This window comes from Ursus arctos, unplaced genomic scaffold (genome assembly GCF_023065955.2).
Source record: "Ursus arctos isolate Adak ecotype North America unplaced genomic scaffold, UrsArc2.0 scaffold_2, whole genome shotgun sequence".
In the NCBI taxonomy this organism is placed as follows: domain Eukaryota; kingdom Metazoa; phylum Chordata; class Mammalia; order Carnivora; family Ursidae; genus Ursus; species Ursus arctos.
The window spans coordinates 35689860-35708871 of NW_026622874.1; the positions used below are offsets into that span (position 1 = coordinate 35689860).

The 19012-nt window shown below is 36.3% G+C and overlaps 1 protein-coding gene across 8 annotated transcripts in view; it reads left to right on the plus strand.

Annotated features, from left to right (window-relative positions):
- The window catches only part of PTPRC (protein tyrosine phosphatase receptor type C), a 120371-nt gene extending 101866 nt beyond the window's left edge, over nucleotides 1-18505 (plus strand). For all 8 annotated transcript variants that reach the window (XM_026480708.4, XM_057315168.1, XM_057315169.1 and 5 more), the window contains 12 exons: nucleotides 38-135; nucleotides 840-965; nucleotides 3018-3175; nucleotides 3375-3510; nucleotides 5297-5446; nucleotides 9483-9573; nucleotides 10625-10758; nucleotides 11734-11868; nucleotides 13494-13616; nucleotides 13833-14008; nucleotides 15561-15696; nucleotides 17399-18505. In XM_026480708.4, coding sequence (XP_026336493.2) covers nucleotides 38-135; nucleotides 840-965; nucleotides 3018-3175; nucleotides 3375-3510; nucleotides 5297-5446; nucleotides 9483-9573; nucleotides 10625-10758; nucleotides 11734-11868; nucleotides 13494-13616; nucleotides 13833-14008; nucleotides 15561-15696; nucleotides 17399-17674 — 1739 coding nt within the window. In that variant the 3' untranslated portion in view covers nucleotides 17675-18505. The remainder of the gene's footprint in view (nucleotides 1-37; nucleotides 136-839; nucleotides 966-3017; nucleotides 3176-3374; nucleotides 3511-5296; nucleotides 5447-9482; nucleotides 9574-10624; nucleotides 10759-11733; nucleotides 11869-13493; nucleotides 13617-13832; nucleotides 14009-15560; nucleotides 15697-17398) is intronic.
- The last annotated feature ends 507 nt before the right edge of the window (nucleotides 18506-19012 follow it).

Here is a 19012-nt window from a genome sequence, read left to right on the forward strand (position 1 = left end):
GAGGATATTTATCAGTTTGTATTTATTTATCTCCTAGGTCCCAGGGATGAAACTGTTGATGATTTCTGGAGGATGATCTGGGAACAGAAAGCCACAGTCATTGTCATGGTCACTCGATGTGAAGAAGGGAACAGGGTAAGAGTCATAGGGTGAAGATTGGGGTAAGGAAAAAAGACTGTTGACTCTCATTTAAAAAAACCCCACATATATGTGCTTGATGACAAAAAGAGACAGTTCTCTATTTTAATTAGTGTAACACTTGATTTAAACTTTTCATACATGTAGAAAAATAAAGTATGTACATACCTAAATATATGTATATATGAATAAAGTTTAAGTGTTTCTGCTTAATTGCTGGACTTATATTTGATTCTGATTTCTTTGCAGTATTATTGTAAGTTTAGTGCATTTCAGTGTGCTGATTTCACAAGTACTCGTGAATACTTAGAACAAAACTGTCCTTGGGCAGATAGGTGGTAATTCATGTAATAAGACTTTAGGAAGCGTGAAAGCCTCCCTATCCTCCAGCCTGAAATTAACCGCATGCAACCACATTATTTCTGCTGACAATGGAGCACATCCCTTTTTAATATGCGGCTAAGCCTGGGAAGATCATCCTTCTGCTAGGTAGTATGACGAAATCTTTCAGGACATGTTAGTGGGAAATGGAATACATTTCAAGCATCACAGCTTAAAGTGTATATGTGCTTAAAGGGGAACACACAAAAGGTTTGAGAATTTCAGATGAATAATTTTGTTTGTTTTGTTTTTTAAAGAATTTCAATGAACAAATTTGTTTAAATGACAAACCAAAATCATTAATATTTTTTGAAATATAGAACAAGTGTGCTGAATACTGGCCATCAATGGAAGAGGGCACACGGGCTTTTGGAGATGTCATTGTAAAGATCACCGAGCACAAAAGATGTCCAGATTATATCATTCAGAAGTTGAACATTACAAATGTGAGTTTGTTTTTTTGCATAATTTTTATTTTCATATTGGTTGTCTAAAAATACAGTTATGGAATGAAATTAAATGTAAGAAATTATATCTAAGAAAAAATATTTTTAACAACTACAGGAGGAGGGGTTGCCTTAGAACAATAACACAAGCCAACAGGGTCAAGTTCAATCACTGGTGAAGGTAGTTATTTGTCCAAGTCATATCAAAAGTATCTGTAGGGGCACCTGAGTGGCTCAGTCGGTTAAGCATTCAACTCTTGATTTTGGCTCAGGTCATGATCTCAGGGTTGTGGGATCAAGCCCTGCACTGGGCATGGAGCCTGCTTAAGAGTCTCTCTTCCTCTTCCTCTCACCCCAGTCTCCCTTTCTTAAAAAAAATGAAAATACATATATATACACATGTATATTTGTAATGATGTGACTCTTGACATATAAAGAAAAGAGCTCATTAACTGTGTTGAATAAATGATTGAATTAATGAATGATAAAATGGTCCTTTTCTCAATCAGTCTATTACCATTATGGAAAGAATACTTATACAAATGGCACAAGTAGAGAGCTCTTTCTGTCCGCAGGTCTTGTCCCTGTGCTTTAATAAAACCACCTTTTCACACCAAAAACAAAAAACAAATGGCACAATTAGCGACTACTATAAGAAATACAAAGTTTTAACTATGTAGTAAAGATAAAATGTTTAGTTTGGAAAAGAAAACTGTCAGCGTGGCCTTAGATAATAGTTAAAATGGAGGCCTTCACACATGTTACGGGATTCCATTTGGTTATTTTATTTTATTTTATTTTTTAATGTATTTTTTAAGTAGGCTCCATGCCCAGCAGGAGTCCTATGTAGGGCTTGAACTCACAACCCTGAGATCAAGACCCGAGCTGAGATCAAGGCTGAGCCATCCAGGCAACCCCTAGGATTCCATTTTTATGAAAAGTCTTGAAGAGGCAAATTTATGGAGACAGAACATTGATTAGGATTGCTTGGAACTGAGGGAGGTGAAACAGGAGGAGGGTTTCTTTTGAGGGATAGTAAAAATGTCCTGTAATTCAATAGTGGTGAGGCTTTTACAACTCTGGGAATATAATAAAACATTTTATCATTTAAATGAATGAATTTTATGGCATGTGACTATATCTTAAAGCTGGTTAAAGATGGAAAAAATACCCCCACCAGTTGTGTATTTCTTCCAAGGCTTTCTAAGGCTCCCATGGCATTACTAACTACTGTGCCCACAGAGGGCTGTGGGACAATGGTTCCACCACCAACAGTTGATGGTAAAATACATGATGGACTTAGGCAGGAGACCCCCCCAGTCCATATATATGGGTTATATGTAGATCTGGTTACATTAATTGGTCTCTTACTATTCTTCAATAACATAATTATTTCCTATCAGAAAATTACAACCAACCAAGTTTTGTTGTTTCTTCTGCTATCTAAATGTAGGTGGTTCTTCTTCTACCAGCTCAGAGAAGTATGAATTACTCATCTTGTAGTGGTTACCTTGAAGTTGGGACAAATATGAGCCATAGTCTGGGGCTGACTTTCCTCAGTTGTCTCCCTACAGTCTGAGCTGACATTTCTAATATAAGACAGCCTAAGAAATATAGCATTAACCGAACAATTTATCAGACTTTCTTCACATGAAGAAAATGTGCTGGCCTACGAAGCGGAATTATTTCAAACAGCTGTGAGAATGGTCTTGGCTTTATATCTTTTTCCACCACCCACACCCCCATTTTTTTTTTTTGGTGTGTGTGTTTGTTTTTGTTGTTTGTTGTTGGCATGGCAGCATGAAAGTTCCGAGCAGCTTTAGCTAGCTTACCATACCTTACTTCCCTTACTGGTAAGTTATTGTTTACTGGTTAGTGCATGCCAGCCTTGCATGACGTCTCAACTGCTGGTTATTCATTGGAAAGGAAAATGTTATTATGGCTGAAAAACTTGCATGAGGAGTTTTTGGTACTGGTCCCCCCTTCCACTTATTTGTTGGGTTGTTTGCTTTGAAAAAAAAAATCTCAAAGAAAATATTATCTCTTGCCTAGAAAAAAGAGAAGGCCACCGGGAGAGAGGTGACTCACATCCAGTTCACCAGCTGGCCAGACCATGGCGTGCCTGAGGATCCTCACCTGCTTCTCAAGCTGCGAAGGAGAGTGAACGCTTTCAGCAACTTCTTCAGCGGCCCCATTGTGGTGCACTGCAGGTAAATGACGTCCCACCGAGGGCGCCAGGGCTGCTCCAATCCTTGCCTTGGGGGCTGTTAGAGACATCCTTCCCTTTGGCAATTGCTGTTTTGGGAAACAGTCTGTGAGGAGAAACATATTCTTTCCTCTGCTTCATCCCGTCAGCTTTTCCATTCATTTCCCCGCCACAATCATGCCTTTGTTTGCTTGTTTTGTCAGTGCTGGTGTTGGACGCACAGGCACTTATATCGGAATTGATGCCATGCTAGAAGGTCTGGAAGCAGAAAACAAAGTAGACGTGTATGGTTATGTTGTCAAGCTAAGGCGACAGAGATGCCTGATGGTTCAAGTGGAGGTATGTGCTAACCTTCAATCACTATTCTCCCTTTTGTTTTTTGACTGAAATCTTTTTTGGGGGGGGGAGGAATAGTGATTTTAAAAGAAATCCAAATTCTTCTCAACTTTAACCAGTGAGTGAAGATAGTTTTCTTTTAATTTCCTGAAACCTTAATTAATTGATAAGCACCATAGTTAGAAGCATTTTGCGTTAGTAGCTAAAAGTACTGTAGAAAAAGGATGATTCCAAAAATACATAAACAAACAAACACATAAATACATAATAAAATACCATTTACAGATGTCAGAAAGGAAAACAAATAAATAAAAACACCGAAAACCAATTTGGCAGAATCTCATAAAATTAAAACCAGGGAGACAGAATAGTATAGTGCTTAAGAGCCTGGATTTTAGAACTAGACTTCCAAGGTTCATATCTTGCCTTTAATTCTTAACCCTGTGTATCCTTTCACAAGTTTTTAATGTTTCTGTGCCTCAGTTAAGTCATCTGTAAAATGGAGATAGTGATGTATTTACCCTACTGAGTTTTGATGAAAAAGTAATCCAGAGAAAGTATGTAGGCAAGTCCCTGGCACATGTATGTAGCCAGTAATTGTAAGTGATGGTTATTACTGAAAATGTCTGCACTTGACCCAGCAATTCCACATGTATTCGCAAGAGAAGCACTTGCGAATGTGTACAACTAGAAACATGTGCAAGAATGTTCATTGAATTCAGCATTGATAGAATAGAAAAAAAGAAGGAAAGAAAGAGAAAGAAGAAAGAAAGAAAGAAAGAAAGAAAGAAAGAAAGAAAGAAAGAAAGAAAGAAAGAAAAAGAAAGAAAGAAAGAAAGGAGGGAGGGAGGGAGGGAGGAAGGAAGGGGAAGGAAGAAAGAAAAACGCTTTATTCATATCTATGGGAGAAAGGGCAAACAAAATGTAGACATATGGACGCCATACAATGCATGCTATGCAGGTGAATAATCGTGGTCTGTATCTATCTTTGTGGTTAGATGCTTGGATGAAAACCATGAGTGAATAATATCACTGAGTGAAACATATAAGATACAATTTACAGAATTTTAAGGAAGCACACAAAAATGTACAATTTTATAGATACATAGACGTTAGTGCAGAAGTATAAAAACAGATTGTCAACCAGGAAAAAAAAAAAAGAAAAAGTATTTCCTATGGAAAAGGATACAGTCAAAGTCAGGGAACTGGAGTGAGTGGTTCAAGAGGCTTGAACTTTATCAGAAATATGTCACTTATTTAAAAATAGTGGATTCAAATACGATAAAAAGTTAGGAGTTGTTAAATGTAGATTTGGCATAGTGTGCTTTTTTTGATAATTTCCTCTGTTTTAAAAGATTCTGGAAAACTCTTTTTAAAAATGTGTTCTATGGAATATCAACTTACATTCTTAGATACAGTGTGAAATTTATTATAGTCTTATATATTAATGATTTGACTTAGTGGAACAGTAATAGTCACTGAAGGAAGTAACATACAAAGCTCTCTAATTTTTAGAAATAAAATAAATGTTATGCAGTATATAGCAGATATTTAATCTATTTAGCAAGCTATTTTTCCCTGGGAAAAAAATCTGATATGGAATTTGCTCACATTCTAGAGAACTATGAGAGCCAAATTCCATAATATTCAAATGTTGTAGGTATCAGTTTTCTTTTATATACATTGTCTCAATATGGCCAAAATTATGGAGATACATAATTTATTTAAATGTGATTCATAGGACCATAAGTTAGCAGTTACTTATCCATATTTTCCTTTGGAATTGTAGGCACAGTATATCCTGATCCATCAGGCTTTGGTGGAATACAATCAATTTGGGGAAACAGAAGTGAGTTTGTCTGAATTACACCCCTATCTATTTAACATGAAGAAAAGAGATCCGCCCAGTGAGCCATCTCCACTAGAAGCTGAATTCCAGGTAATAATAGTGATAGCAATAATAATAATTATGGATAACTTTCATTGAGGGCTATTTTTTAGTGCTGTGCTATACATTTGACATGGTCCTCGAATTTGGGCCTTACCATAACCAATGGAACGCAGATGAGGAAACTAAGACATGGAGAGTTTAAGAGAAATGCCTGAAGGTGCAAAGCTATTATGAGGGAGGCTTGTTTAAACCGAGAAATGTGTCTACAGCCCACACTTTTAACTATTTCTCATTAAGCTGGTATAAAATAAAGTGTCAAAATAATAGTATATACCCACAAAATTGGTCTGCCAAAGGCAATATAGCATCTCACCTTTTAAAACTACATCTGGCTTTGGTTTGTAAAGGAAATAATTAGAGGAGTTTATGACTACTTAGGAAGTTTAACTGGCTGGAGCTGGTAGACAGAAACTAAAGGATAAATACATGTGTCCTACTCTATTTATTGGGCTATTACTCTGAAAGCTAGCCTAGGATGTAGTTCACTCATTCAGAGAATTCTCAAAGCTATCTCCAAATTGCTCAGTTGTCCAAAAAAAAAAAAAAAAAAGTTTTGCAACTTTTCTCTTATTATTTTCCAGGTTACTGAAACTTTCTGTAAACTACCAAACTGGTCAAATTGGAGAGTTTCACAAGACCAGGAACATGTTTTTAATCAGATGCAGAATTGCTTAATGCTTTGGTTCGAAGTGAGGATAGGGGGGAGGTGGAGGTGGAGAATATAATAATCACCAGGTAACACAATCCCCGCAGAAGACCAGAGTATAGTGGAAGAACAGCAGGCTACCAGAGTAGTCTTGAGTAGAAGGATGTTTAATTGCTGTTTTCTTGCTCTTTTAGCTGACAAATCAACCACATTTCAGTACACTAACCCTGCTAATCCACATATACATATATGCTGTTTGGAAACACTTATACGTGTAATTTAAACATTCGTGTGTAAAGTCCCTAAAAGAAAGAGTAAATTCTGTCATTGAACAAAAATGATTAGGTTTTTGCTCGTGTACAGTTTTGGGCACAAGAGTCAAAGTGATTTGCAGGTGGACATGGTGAGAGAGTGTTACCCAGGTTATAGGTAGTGACTATAACTAGAAACAGTGAAATTGGGGCACCTGGGTGGTTCAGCCGTTAAGCGTCTGCCTTTGGCTTGGGTCATGATCCCGGGGTCCTGGGACTGAGCACCGCATCAGGCTCCCTGCTCGGCAGGAAGCCTGCTTCTCCCACTCCTACTCCCCCTGCTTGTGTTTCCTCTCTCGTTGTCTCTCTCTGTCAAATAAACAAATAAAATCTTTTTTTTTTTTTAAGAAAGAAACAGTGAAATTATTCCATTTAACATAAAGGAAGATAGAAAACGAGAGAAGAGATGTAGGTTACTTGGTAAATTTGGTGATATGAAGTTGAGGCAGTTCTTGTCAATTGCCTTTTCTTTCTAAAGAGCGTATGAGGCAAGATCATCAGTTAAAAGTTTAGGGGGACAGGAGTGAGTAGGGCAAAGAAGAACTTATGCTTGAGGAAGAGGAAAGTAAATGAAAGAGTTATATCAAAGTAGGAAAGCAATCTCCCCAGGCAAAGGTAGTAGCTTGCTGGAAATTGTTGTTGGATCATTTGAAATCTATGGTCATGAATTTAAAGAGTCAGATGGTTTTATTGCTTTCTATGGAAACATTGAAAATAGGGGCTGTGTATACAGATGGTTGGGTTAAACTCATCTAGGATTTCTTAAAGTGACTCTTTGAAAGCTGGAGGCGAATTGGGGGTGTTTGCAAATGTGTGATATAGTGGTGGGTGATAAAGAGCAAATGGCCACAGAAGGACATGGGGCACATAAGGAAAGTAGTTAGGATGGTATGTGGAAGGTTTTGATAGAATTGCACATTGCTAGACTGAAGATACTAGAATAAAGGACTAGGAAGAAAAGAGGTAATTTTCAATAATGAGATGGTTGAAATGATAATTTTTAAATGAATGTTTGAAATGAAACTTACAAAGGTAAAATGGAGAAAGTGGACAGCAGAAGAGTGGAGGGAAAGGTCATAGGAAGTAAGGAAGCTAAGAAGAGACTGAAGTGTTGCATAGGTCATCCTTGTCAATGTTGAAGGAACCAAGCATGATGACAGATGTGGGGAGAAAAAAAGGCAGGTCTAAAACTAAATGGGGTAGAGTGATCCAATAATCAGTACCTGAAGCCTCTAACAAAGGTCAAAAGAATATGACATGGTGTCAGGAAAATCAATGTAGTTGGACTTTTTGAAGGAGAAACGAATAAAACCAGTTTATAAGTAGAAACAGGTAGCAAAGACAGCACATATATTTCCTTTAAGCTGTGATGTATATGGGGTATGAGTGGGGAATTCAGTTATTTTTTTTTTTTAAAAAAGAGCTACTGCTGCATTTTTGGTGGTGTTCTCAAGGGACCCTCAGGTTTCACCTGGTGCACCCCCTTAAGCAAAAAAGGTGAAGGAACTGTTGGGAGAAAAGCATTAAGGTGGATGGCAGCTTACTGATGACAGACCCTGAGTACCAGAGAGCAGAGAGGAGGACATTGATTGGTGAGATGTAAGACTGAGTTGTATTTGAGAATATTTAGATAATATTTAGTAATAGAGCTCTAGCAAATATGGTTGCACTGGGAGGCTGAGACCAAGGTGTGAAAAACCCTTCATGTCTTAAATGAGGGTAAGCCATTAGTGTTATCTATAACACTGGGTATTGGCTAGAGGGCAGGGGCCACTGGGAGACCATTCTGACGAGCAACAAATGTGATGCTTTCCAAGGCATCAGCCTCCATGCTGTTCATTAAGGTGAGTTCAAGTGGCCTAGTAGTCAGTGATGAGGCTTTCATCCACTCAGTTACACAGCAACGCGTGGGGTTTGAAACAGGGTGCCATATTTAGTCTGAAAGAGCACACCCTATTAAAATACATGCATATATATATATGCACTCATACATCCCATGCACGTATAGTTGTGTGTGTGTAAAATCCTACTAAACTGCCTATGATGAGCTCTTTCGGTTTAGATTACTCATCCACTTGACAAATATTTATTTCAGGACCAATGGGAAGAAAGGGCTGCAGGTGGAGAGATCTTCCAGAATAAATGGCATTTAAATTGATAGTTAAAAGGCAAGTAGAGGTTAGCAGAGTGACAAGGGAAAAGGATAGTCCAAGCATAAAACTCACAAGAGCTAAAGGACAGCTCGGCCCCTTCCCAGAATTGAGGATGATGGTTGGCTGAAGTCCAAGGGGACCATCACAGGGTGAGCCTGGACAGGCAATCTAGAGTGCCTCCCTAAAGGCTTTTTGTGCAGTTGAATGCTTCTTACCAATGATGGCAAATTGCTGAGGAGCCTCAGTGGGACTCTATCGAGTTTTAAGAGGATTGGAGCAAGTGAGATTGAAGATAAAGAGGGCAGTTAAGAAACTGTTGATGTTTTCAAGTGAGAAATGAAAGTGGACTGTACTAAGTAGAAAGAGAGAAATGCAAAAGGGTTTGAGAGTTTCCCCAGCAGAAATGAGAGGTCTTGCTGACTGATCAGCTACTGTGAATGGGAGGGAAAGCAGTAGGGAAGGCTGAAGCAAACGAGATATCAATTATTTGAAGCACGAGCCACGTCTTCTGTGAATGCTGTATCTGGAGAGTTTATAGCTGATCACTTCAAGTAAGGTACCACTGCCTTTTGCAATATGGATAGTCATCAACATGGGTATAGTGCTTCAACTTATAGAAGAACAAACCATGCTATTTTGCTCTCCAGCAGCTCTTAAGCAGGAAACCTATTTTGTTATATAATTGTGTATCTTGAGTTCAAACTCGCCATGTCAAAAATATTAAATGCCTGAAAAATTAAAAGGAGAACTTCAGAGGCAAACTTAAAAATTGTGAACTATAGGCAATGTATGCATATTATTTCACAAAACTTGATGTAATACCTTTCTTTAGGGAACATCTTTCGCCACAATAATAAACAAAACCACAACCTGCATTTTAAAAACAGTGTTCCATTCTATTTTTTCATCCTCAGAGACTTCCCTCATATAGGAGCTGGAGGACACAGCACATTGGAAATCAAGAACAAAATAAAAGTAAAAACAGGAATTCTCACGCCATTCCATGTAAGTAGCTCATTTTATGTTATTCTTTGGTATCAGATAAAAGTAAACTCTTTTTGGATGCACATACACAAATGATTTTGAAGCAAGTTTTCAACCTCGGGTTGACAATAGAGAATAGCTAATGGGTTATTTAAATTTAATTATAGCAAATACTTTGCACCCCAAACATTCACAATGGACTTTGGAAGATAGACTATATTTAGCATTTTCTTTCTACCAATTATTTCAGAAATGGTTGTCAGAAAGACGTAACCTCAAGCTGGGAGAAAAAAGGCCAAGTCCACCCAACTAATTCTCTCTCATCTTTAGTTTATTTCAGTTATTTGCTTCAGGGTAATTGCTAATAGCAACCATTACTTCCTTTTTTTTTCTTTCTGTTTTCTTTTTATCCCTTCCTCCTATCTGGGAAATTGACAGTCGGTAAAAAGTACCCTATACACTATTAATCGTCAAACTGAACAGATCAACATACGTAGAGTTTCACTGCTTGAGTTCTGTTACTTAAACATTTTGTAGGATCATATCTGGTACAAGTGTCATTTTATTCATTTGCGTAAACTAAAATTAGCATGGAGAAAATATAACCCAAGCTAATAAACTAGACAACCAAAATAAATCATACCAATGTATGGTTGACCTGTTGTTAATTTGATGTTAACAGGTTATAACTGAGAAATTAGGTTTTACCTAAGCTATGTATTTTTTCAAACTTATGTATTTTTGAACGTATCTAGCAAAATGATGACTTTCTATGAAAACTCAAGTATATGTGTCAAAGATTGAATGATTATATGGACTATTATATCTATTTGTTGTTTAACATCGTGTTATATCCTGTTTTTTTCTAGGAACTTTTTTGAAAGCTTCTTTTTCCTAGATTTCTTTTTTATAACTTGTTAATCAATATGAACTGAATTTTATGTAGGGTCTCATTTCATGTACATCAGCAAATTTACATAATGCAATCTGTTACTTCTCGAATTTCTGCATGACAATCAAGCGGAGATTTGATTTTTTAAAGAAAGACTTACTACTAATTTATTTTCCGTAGATGACTTTAACAGAGTGCCGCTTAAACATGAACTGGAGATGAGCAAAGAGAGTGAGCATGATTCAGATGAATCTTCGGATGATGACAGTGACTCAGAGGAAACAAGTAGATACATCAACGCATCTTTCGTAATGGTAGGTACTCACATTTCCAAAGTCCAGGATCTAACCCTTTAAAAAATGTATTTTAGAAGACACTGTAAAAAAAAAATCTGTATTTTTATGGCCATTCATTAAATGATTTTATAAAAGAATGATGAGCTTGGCCATAACTATATATTGATTGACACAAAATTTCAATTTTTAATACTATATTTTAACTTACTGAAAGACTTAAAGTTATTAAAGCCTAATGTGTTGATTGAAAATAAGACAATGCTTATTAGTTACAATTTATGGCCAATAAGACTCTTCATATGAATTTGAAAAATAATACAATTTCAGCAAATACAAGTATCAGAAAACATTTATACTTACTCAGATACCCAAATGGTAGGCAAACAAAAATTTGCGTATTTGCATAACTAAAAAATTTTGTTCAGATTGTCTGAATTATTAAATGAGTCTGTGTCAATAACTTTTTTTCAGTAAACAGAGAATTCTAACAAGGAACTCTAGTCATTCAGTAAATACTTTTTGCATATACACTAAGTTGGATTTATTTTCCAAATTTTTCACACTCATAGAATATTAGTTTAATTAGTTTATTAGTTTAATTCTGAGATATCTTAAGACCGTGTAGACATCTTAAAGTAGAGACATAATGAAGATAATCTGAAATGCTTATGTATTTTCTTTTTACAACTACATTAACTTTTTTTTTTAAAGTTAGTCTTGGAAGGCAACACTTGTTTGGTTAAGATAGTATGTTCTAAACTTGATTTCACACCATTAGCTAAGTATTGTCATTAACTAAAAAAGTGGTTTACATATAGATATCCATTGTTTCTTGGGTCTAAGGATCTTCATATTTTTATGTAACAGCAATGATATCAAATTAAGTGACAATATTTGCAAATGGTTATTTTAAGAATCCATTGTTGTCTCATTGGTGAGTGAGAGTAACAAAATCTCTCTCTCTTGTCTCTCTCTCTCTCTCTCTTTTTAAAGAGTTACTGGAAACCTGAAGTGATGATTGCTACCCAGGGACCACTAAAAGAGACTATTGGTGACTTTTGGCAGATGATTTTCCAAAGAAAAGTCAAAGTTATTGTCATGCTGACACAGCTGAAGAATGGAGACCAGGTTTGTACTTTTAAGAATATTTTTTTTTTGGTCCTTCTGTCATAAAATATCATTCTCCATTCTTGGATTACTTGTTCGATTATTCTACCCTCGGATTTTTGACCCTTCTGTCACAAAGTTGCCTTTGTTCATTCTTACCATCTTCCATCCAAGTTTCAGACTTTGGCATCTCATGTCTGGGTTCTGACAGTCTCTCACGCTACTTTCTCCGGTCCTACGCACCGTCTGCAGATCATCTCATCCACAGCAACCCCAGTGTCACTGCTTGCTACAAACAACAAGCAACAGACACATTTTCCTTCTGTTTTCTTCAAATGAAAACCAAACTCCTCAGTGTGATGTTTAAGACCTTCAATAACCAGACTCTCATATATCATTCCATTTTCTTTGTATTTTTATGTTTTCCATAATTTCTATTCTGGACAAGTAGGTTTCCTGACTGAATCTTGACATACCATTTGCATTTTCATCAGTGAGACTTTATTTACTGGCATTGCCTGTATCTAACTGTGTCCTCTATTACCATTTTGATCCTTTTCTTCTAGCTAGATAGAACTCCTGAAAAATTTATCTAAATCCTGCCTTCTTTATGTTCATGTAATATTTATTATTATAAAATTCTGTAGTTGGAGGTGAACCTAAGATCTAATTTGATCTGCTTAATGCCTGTGACGTGTATTTGATCTTTTCCTTAATCCCTTGAGTTATCAAAAATCTCACTACTAGTAGATTTTACTTAGTTTTAACACCTAACACATTGTCTGGCATATCTTAAAGCTTATTTAATGAACACCCTCATAAGCATGCAACTATATGCCTTTTCTTTCACTCTGTCTTTTCTTTGGTTCCCTATCCCTGGACTTAGGACATGTTTTATTTTATGGCTTTTTTTTTCTTTTTAAAAAACAAAATAACATTTTCAGATTTCCAGCATGGAATTCTAGCAATCTTTTCTTTCATCTAAATTGTGAGAGCCAGAAACTGAAATGCTAGTTTAGGCAGGAATGCCTATCGTCGTCAGCAATTGTGACTATAGTTGGTGCAGAACCATTTGGAGAGAGAGAACATGCTTTTGTGATCCACGTGCTCTGCAATCTGACCCTTTACTTCGATACCGAGTCAACTTACACAAGGTTTCTCATGGTGTTGGTCAGCAAGATACAGAGACAAAACTCCAAAAGATGAAGTCTCCTTCCTCAAGGGCCGCTGGAGAGACAGTGAAACTTGTTACTGCAGGGTTCATGATCAACCTCAGCTCAGTCTATACATGTTGAAGAGGGGATGGTAATAAGGGTATGGAAGGAAGAAACAAATCTCAAGGACCTACACTGGTGGTGACAGGGCCATTCCTGTGGTGTCCCGCGCACTTTGGTTATTTCTCAGTTCCCTTGATTTGCACAAGGAAACACCAGGTATTGTGGAATGGATGGCCACCATACTCAAGATAGATTTTAGAGTTTTATGCGTGGTTTTCCATTTTAGAACACAATTGGTAGTTTCAATTTAATAGAATGGAGGGAAAGAGAGAGAGGAGAGACAGAGACAGTAAGAGGTGCTCTGAATACGTTAAAAAGCAAACAGAACACTTGTGTGGAAGTTGTTGAATTGTGTGCTTTCTTATCTAGGAAGCCTGTGCTCAGTACTGGGAAGAAGAAAAGCAAACATATGGAGATGTACAAGTTGATATGAAAGACACCAACCAATCTTCAGCTTATACCCTCCGTGTATTTGAACTGAGACATTCCAAGGTATGTAAGTAATTTCAGGAGTATGTATTTTTGTTCTGGTAACTGATCTGGTAGAAAAACTACTATATATTACTCCATAAAAGCAGAACAAAATCTAGATAATGTTTTCAGAATAAAACTTTAAGAGGAGTTAAAAGAAAGTAATTGTGAAGAAAGCGTGACTAACAAATTATTAAATGGACTGAACCTTACCTGAATTAATGTTCCCTTCTTTAGAGGAAAGACTCTCGGACTGTGTACCAGTACCAGTATAACAACTGGAATGTGGATGAGCTTCCCTCAGAACCCAAAGAATTAATCTCTATGATTCAGACTCTCAAAGAAAAACTTCCCAAGAATTCCACTGAAGGGAATAAGCATCACAAGAATGCGCCTCTCCTCATTCACTGCAGGTGGGTGGGATTTGATAAGATATTCTCTAAAAATCATCATAATGCTTGACTTCATGGCTTATACTTCCTGTTAAATTCCATTTATCCTGACATAGAAAATGCATGACCACAGCGAAAGCCTCTTGTGGAATCAGTCACTCTCTCAGTTTTGCTCCCACGTATAGAGCAATTTCTATAACTAATATAGAAATATGATAGTAATGATTATATTATAGTGCAATAGCTTTAGTCTATAAGTTTCTTAATGCCAGTGTCACATCATCTTCGACTTCCAGTGCCTAACATTGAATCTGGAATGTCATATGTCCTGGATGAATGAATGAATGAATGAATGAATGTCTTGCATGAACAGACAAGAGGATGGATATCACGTTTTATTTATGCTTATCTGCATTGATCCACTCTATTAGGTGTTAAGAGAATCCAGAAGAATGAATGCTTTGCCTTCAGTAAACATATCTTAGGTTATATATTAACTGAAAAGATTCTAATAATATATAATAATTTTTGACTTTATTAATTTCTGTTATGTAGACCCTTAAACTTTCCTCTGGGAGAGATGCCTACGTATCTACCTTAAATAAGAGACGTTGAAAGAAGGACGCGTAATATAAAATATTTACATAAGACACAGCAAAGTAAATGCAAAATAAAAAAAATAAAAGTAAAATGAGAAATGTAAACTTAGTGAGACGCTTTTAGAATGTTCAAGAAAACTTTATTATTATTTTTATTATTATTATTAGAATTGCATACACTAGTATCAAGTCCTTAGAGATCCATGACTTTTCAGTCTTTTTTAGTTTTCAAAGGTGAAATTTATGCAGAAAGAAAGCTAAAGAAGGCAAGATTAAGCTTTAAAACTACATGTTTCTTAGCATATGGCTGAATACCTATTATATGTCCCTTAGTTATGCACAATAAATAAAATCCTGCTAATAACATATTCTCTAAATTGAATCTTTATTATAATGTAACATGCTTCTTACAGTTAAGTAAATCATTGAGTTGTCCTCTTTTTAATGAATGATTCTACCAGGTATCATTTTTCTATTGATGCAGAAATGTAGACATTTGTAAAAAGCATTAGAGGGGCAGATGAAAGGAGGAGAAAGAACATGCGGTCTAGTAATATACAAAATATTGAGTCCAGGATTTCTGGTTTTATTGATTTCTAGGCATGTCTTTATCTTCCCTAAATCTCAGTGTCCTCATCTGTCAAATTGGCATTACAATATTTGTCCTAACAACTTCCTTACAACTTCAGATGTAAATAAAAATGCATTATAATCTATAAGGTATTAAATAAAGAAAATACATTTTTAAAGCCTGAGACAAGTAGTTTTTTAAACTGTAAGATTATTATATTCTTAAACTGAAAAAGGTTGTCAAAAAATGCATTTAGCAGAAGTGTTTTGCTCTTAAGAGATTGGAATAACATAATTACAATAAACACAAAGTGAAGAATATATTCCATCTCTCTCAGTTTTTATTCTAATATCACTTTCTCCATAAAATGTAGGATTATTTTCTTTTTTTCTTCCTTTTATAGAGATGGTTCTCAGCAAACAGGACTATTTTGTGCTTTGTTAAATCTCTTGGAAAGCGCAGAAACAGAAGAAGTAATAGATGTTTTCCAAGTAGTAAAATCTCTCCGCAGAGCTAGACCAGGAATGGTTCCCACGTTTGTAAGTAGACCTCACAGCTGCTCATTTGATGTGTTTGGCGTTTTTATTTTGATGGTTTCTTCTCTCTCTTTCCTTCCTTCTCCCTCTTCTCCAATTCTCTCCTTTTCTTCTCTTCTATTTACCTTTCTATTTTTCTTTCCTATCTTCCCTGTTTACATAATTCACAATAAATTATTATTAATATGTTTTCTTTTTAAAAATATTTTATTTATTTATCTGAGAGAGAGCACGAGTAGGGGGAGTGGCAGGCAGAGGGAGAGGGAGAAGCAAACTGCCCCCTGAGCAGGGAGCCCCACGTGGGGCTCGATCCCAGGACCCTGAGATCATGACCTGAGCTGAAGGCAGATGCTTAACTGACTGAGCCACCCGGGCTCCCCTCGATTGTTATTAATATAAGTAAGAGAACTAACTAGAGCTTGCCAGCAATTCGTTGTGGCAGTTCATGAAGAACGTCTCTTCAAATGCTCGTGAATTCCCTAATTTCCCCCATCTTTACTCCTGTATGAATTTGTATTGCTGTGTAACAAACCACTCCAAAATTAGTGGCAGAAAAAAAAATTCATTATAGTTCAATAGTCTATTGGAACAAAATAGTTCTGCCGATCGACTTCAGCCAATCTAGACCTGGCTCACTCGTTGATTTGCTGGGGTTTGGCTTGTCCAAAATGATCCCTCCTACCAACAGACTGGCAGTTGCTAACCTTTAGCTCTGGCAACAGGGGTGAGTAGAATGCAGGTCTCTCCTTCTCCAGAAGACTAGCCAGACATATTCACATCACGGCAGCAACAAGTTCCGAGAAGTAGGGCAGCCGTATGCGAGACCTCTTGAGGCCCAGGCTTGGAAACTGGCATGACATGTCCTCCTCTGCATTTTCTTATCTAAACGAGTCACAAGGCCAGCTCAGATTCAAGGAATGGGGAAATGGACTCCACCTCTTGTTGAAAGGGTCTGCAAAGTCACCTTGCCAACAAGTGTGGCTGCAGAGAGGATAATAAGTGTGGCGTTTTTGTAATCAGTCTAACATGGCTCTTCTGCAACGGTAGAGGGTAGTCTGGAAATTCATAACTAGTCCCCATGTAAACTTCACCACTCACTCAGATCTATGCAGCTTTCAATTGTGCAGGACACTGAGCTTGCATATAAGTGATTTTAAAAATGTACCGAGTGCCTACTATGTGCTCTTGCCATTAAGCGACTCACTGTTTAGTATGAGGAAAAGGCAGATATTTATTAAACAATGTAGTAATTGAAATGACGGAGAGATTAATCAAAGAACATGAATGAGGGCACTGAATTTAACCTATGGGGGCTCCTCATCGGCTTTCCAGAAGCAAGGGACTTCTGCTCTGCTACTTAGATGAATCATGAATAGGCATTAAAGCAAGAGGATAAGCCCAGAAAGTGGCATCATGGGCCAAGGCATGGAAGTGAGACACCACGTGGCCTGTGAGGGGGATGAACACATTTGGTGTTGCTCCAAGGTGAACTTTGAGAAATACCCTGCCATCAATCCTTAGAACTGTAAGGGGATGAAGCCATTTAAAATGTTCTTTTTATAAAAACAAAAAAGAGTAGTTTTCTCTTACCCAAGACTTCCAAGTAAATGACTAGTTCTTGCTATTTTTCAACTGATATAAAAATAATTACATAAAGTTTCTTTATAATAATTACATAAGCTTTCTTGCTTCTTTCTTTTTCCAGGAGCAATACCAATTCCTGTATGATGTCATTGCTAGCACCTATCCTGCCCAGAATGGACAAATAAAGAAAAGCAACAATCAAGAAGATAAAATTGAATTTGACAATGAATTGGACAAAGCAAAACAGGATGCTAATTGTGTCGGTTCACCTGGTGCCCTTGATAAGGCCAATGAAGGAAACAAAGAAGATGAAGGTAGTAAAGCCCCAAGTGGCCCTGAAGAGCCAGAACATTCTGCCAATGGTCCTCCGAGTCCAGGTTTAACTGAAAGTGCATAGGAAAAAACATATACAGGACTCAAAACATTGTATTAAGTGTTATTTCTATTTTTCTAGTAGTAGGAGGACAAAATAGGCATACAGTGGATTAATGAAGTACATTGGACCAATATTTGAGAAGCTTTTGTTTTACTACTGTAGAAACATATTTAACACAGTTTTGCTAAAACGTTTGTACAGTTCCATGCATATTTTAAAATTTTATCTATCATTCAGCAAAAATAACTTCTTTGTAGTCTTTGCGTGTGTGTGTGTGTGTGTGTGTGAGAGAGAGAGAGAGAGAGAGACAGAGACAGCAACAGAAGGGGAGAAAAACAGAGAGGATGCTTTTAAGTGAATTTAAGTGCTTTTGAGAAACTTCTCCCTTCTATTTGAAGATAAAGCACATTTTATATTGAACGTATTAACTTAGTCTAAAGAACTTTTTTTTAAATGGTAAATTGTGTGTGGGCTCTAAGAATAAAATGTACATTTCTAGAATGACCTCAAGATGTCCTCCTTGTTCTATTCATATATATCTTATAGTTTACTATTTTATTTCTAGAAATAGACATAAAAGTAGTATGTGTGTGCGTAGTTACTACAAGAAAGTTAACTAAATTAACATTTGGAAATCTTACATTCTATACCTTAGCGTTTAGTCCATATCTTTCAAGCTCATTTAATCTAATTTAAAATTTTCAAGCAAGCTTATCCTGTTATATTCATACGGTGCTTATAATTTTGTAGCATGGACAATTGTCTGTATAATATGTGAAATTCATTGCTTGATACTTTTGACCAACAATTATGTTTGTTGCAGTTGAATTTAAATAAACATCTTTAAACAAATGCCATCTATATTAATATCATAGGATAAAAATAGAATTATGCAAACGTATTTGTGTGAAATATTTACATTTGAAACCTCATCTAGCTATTTTTATGGAATGCAACACTGATATGAGAAATATAATCTTGCACATGCATATGTTCCATGTTAAAGTTCATCCTTGACTTTCACCCAAGTGCATTTACTTTGTCTTTTATCCATTTTATTTTATTTTAACTCCAGAATAGTTAATATTCAGTGTTTATTAGTTTCAGGTGTACAATACAGTGATTCAACAATTCCATTTATCACAACAAAAGTGCATTGACTTTGAATTTCTCAAATGTTTAGACTACAATAGATGAATTATGGAAAAAGCTCACATGTTCATTGATTGATGAATGGATAAAGAAGCTATAGTAAATATACACAATGGACTACTACTCAGCTATAAAAAAGAATGAAATCTTGCCAGTTGCAATGACATGGTGAAGTTAGAGAGTACTATGTTAAGGGAAATAAGTCAG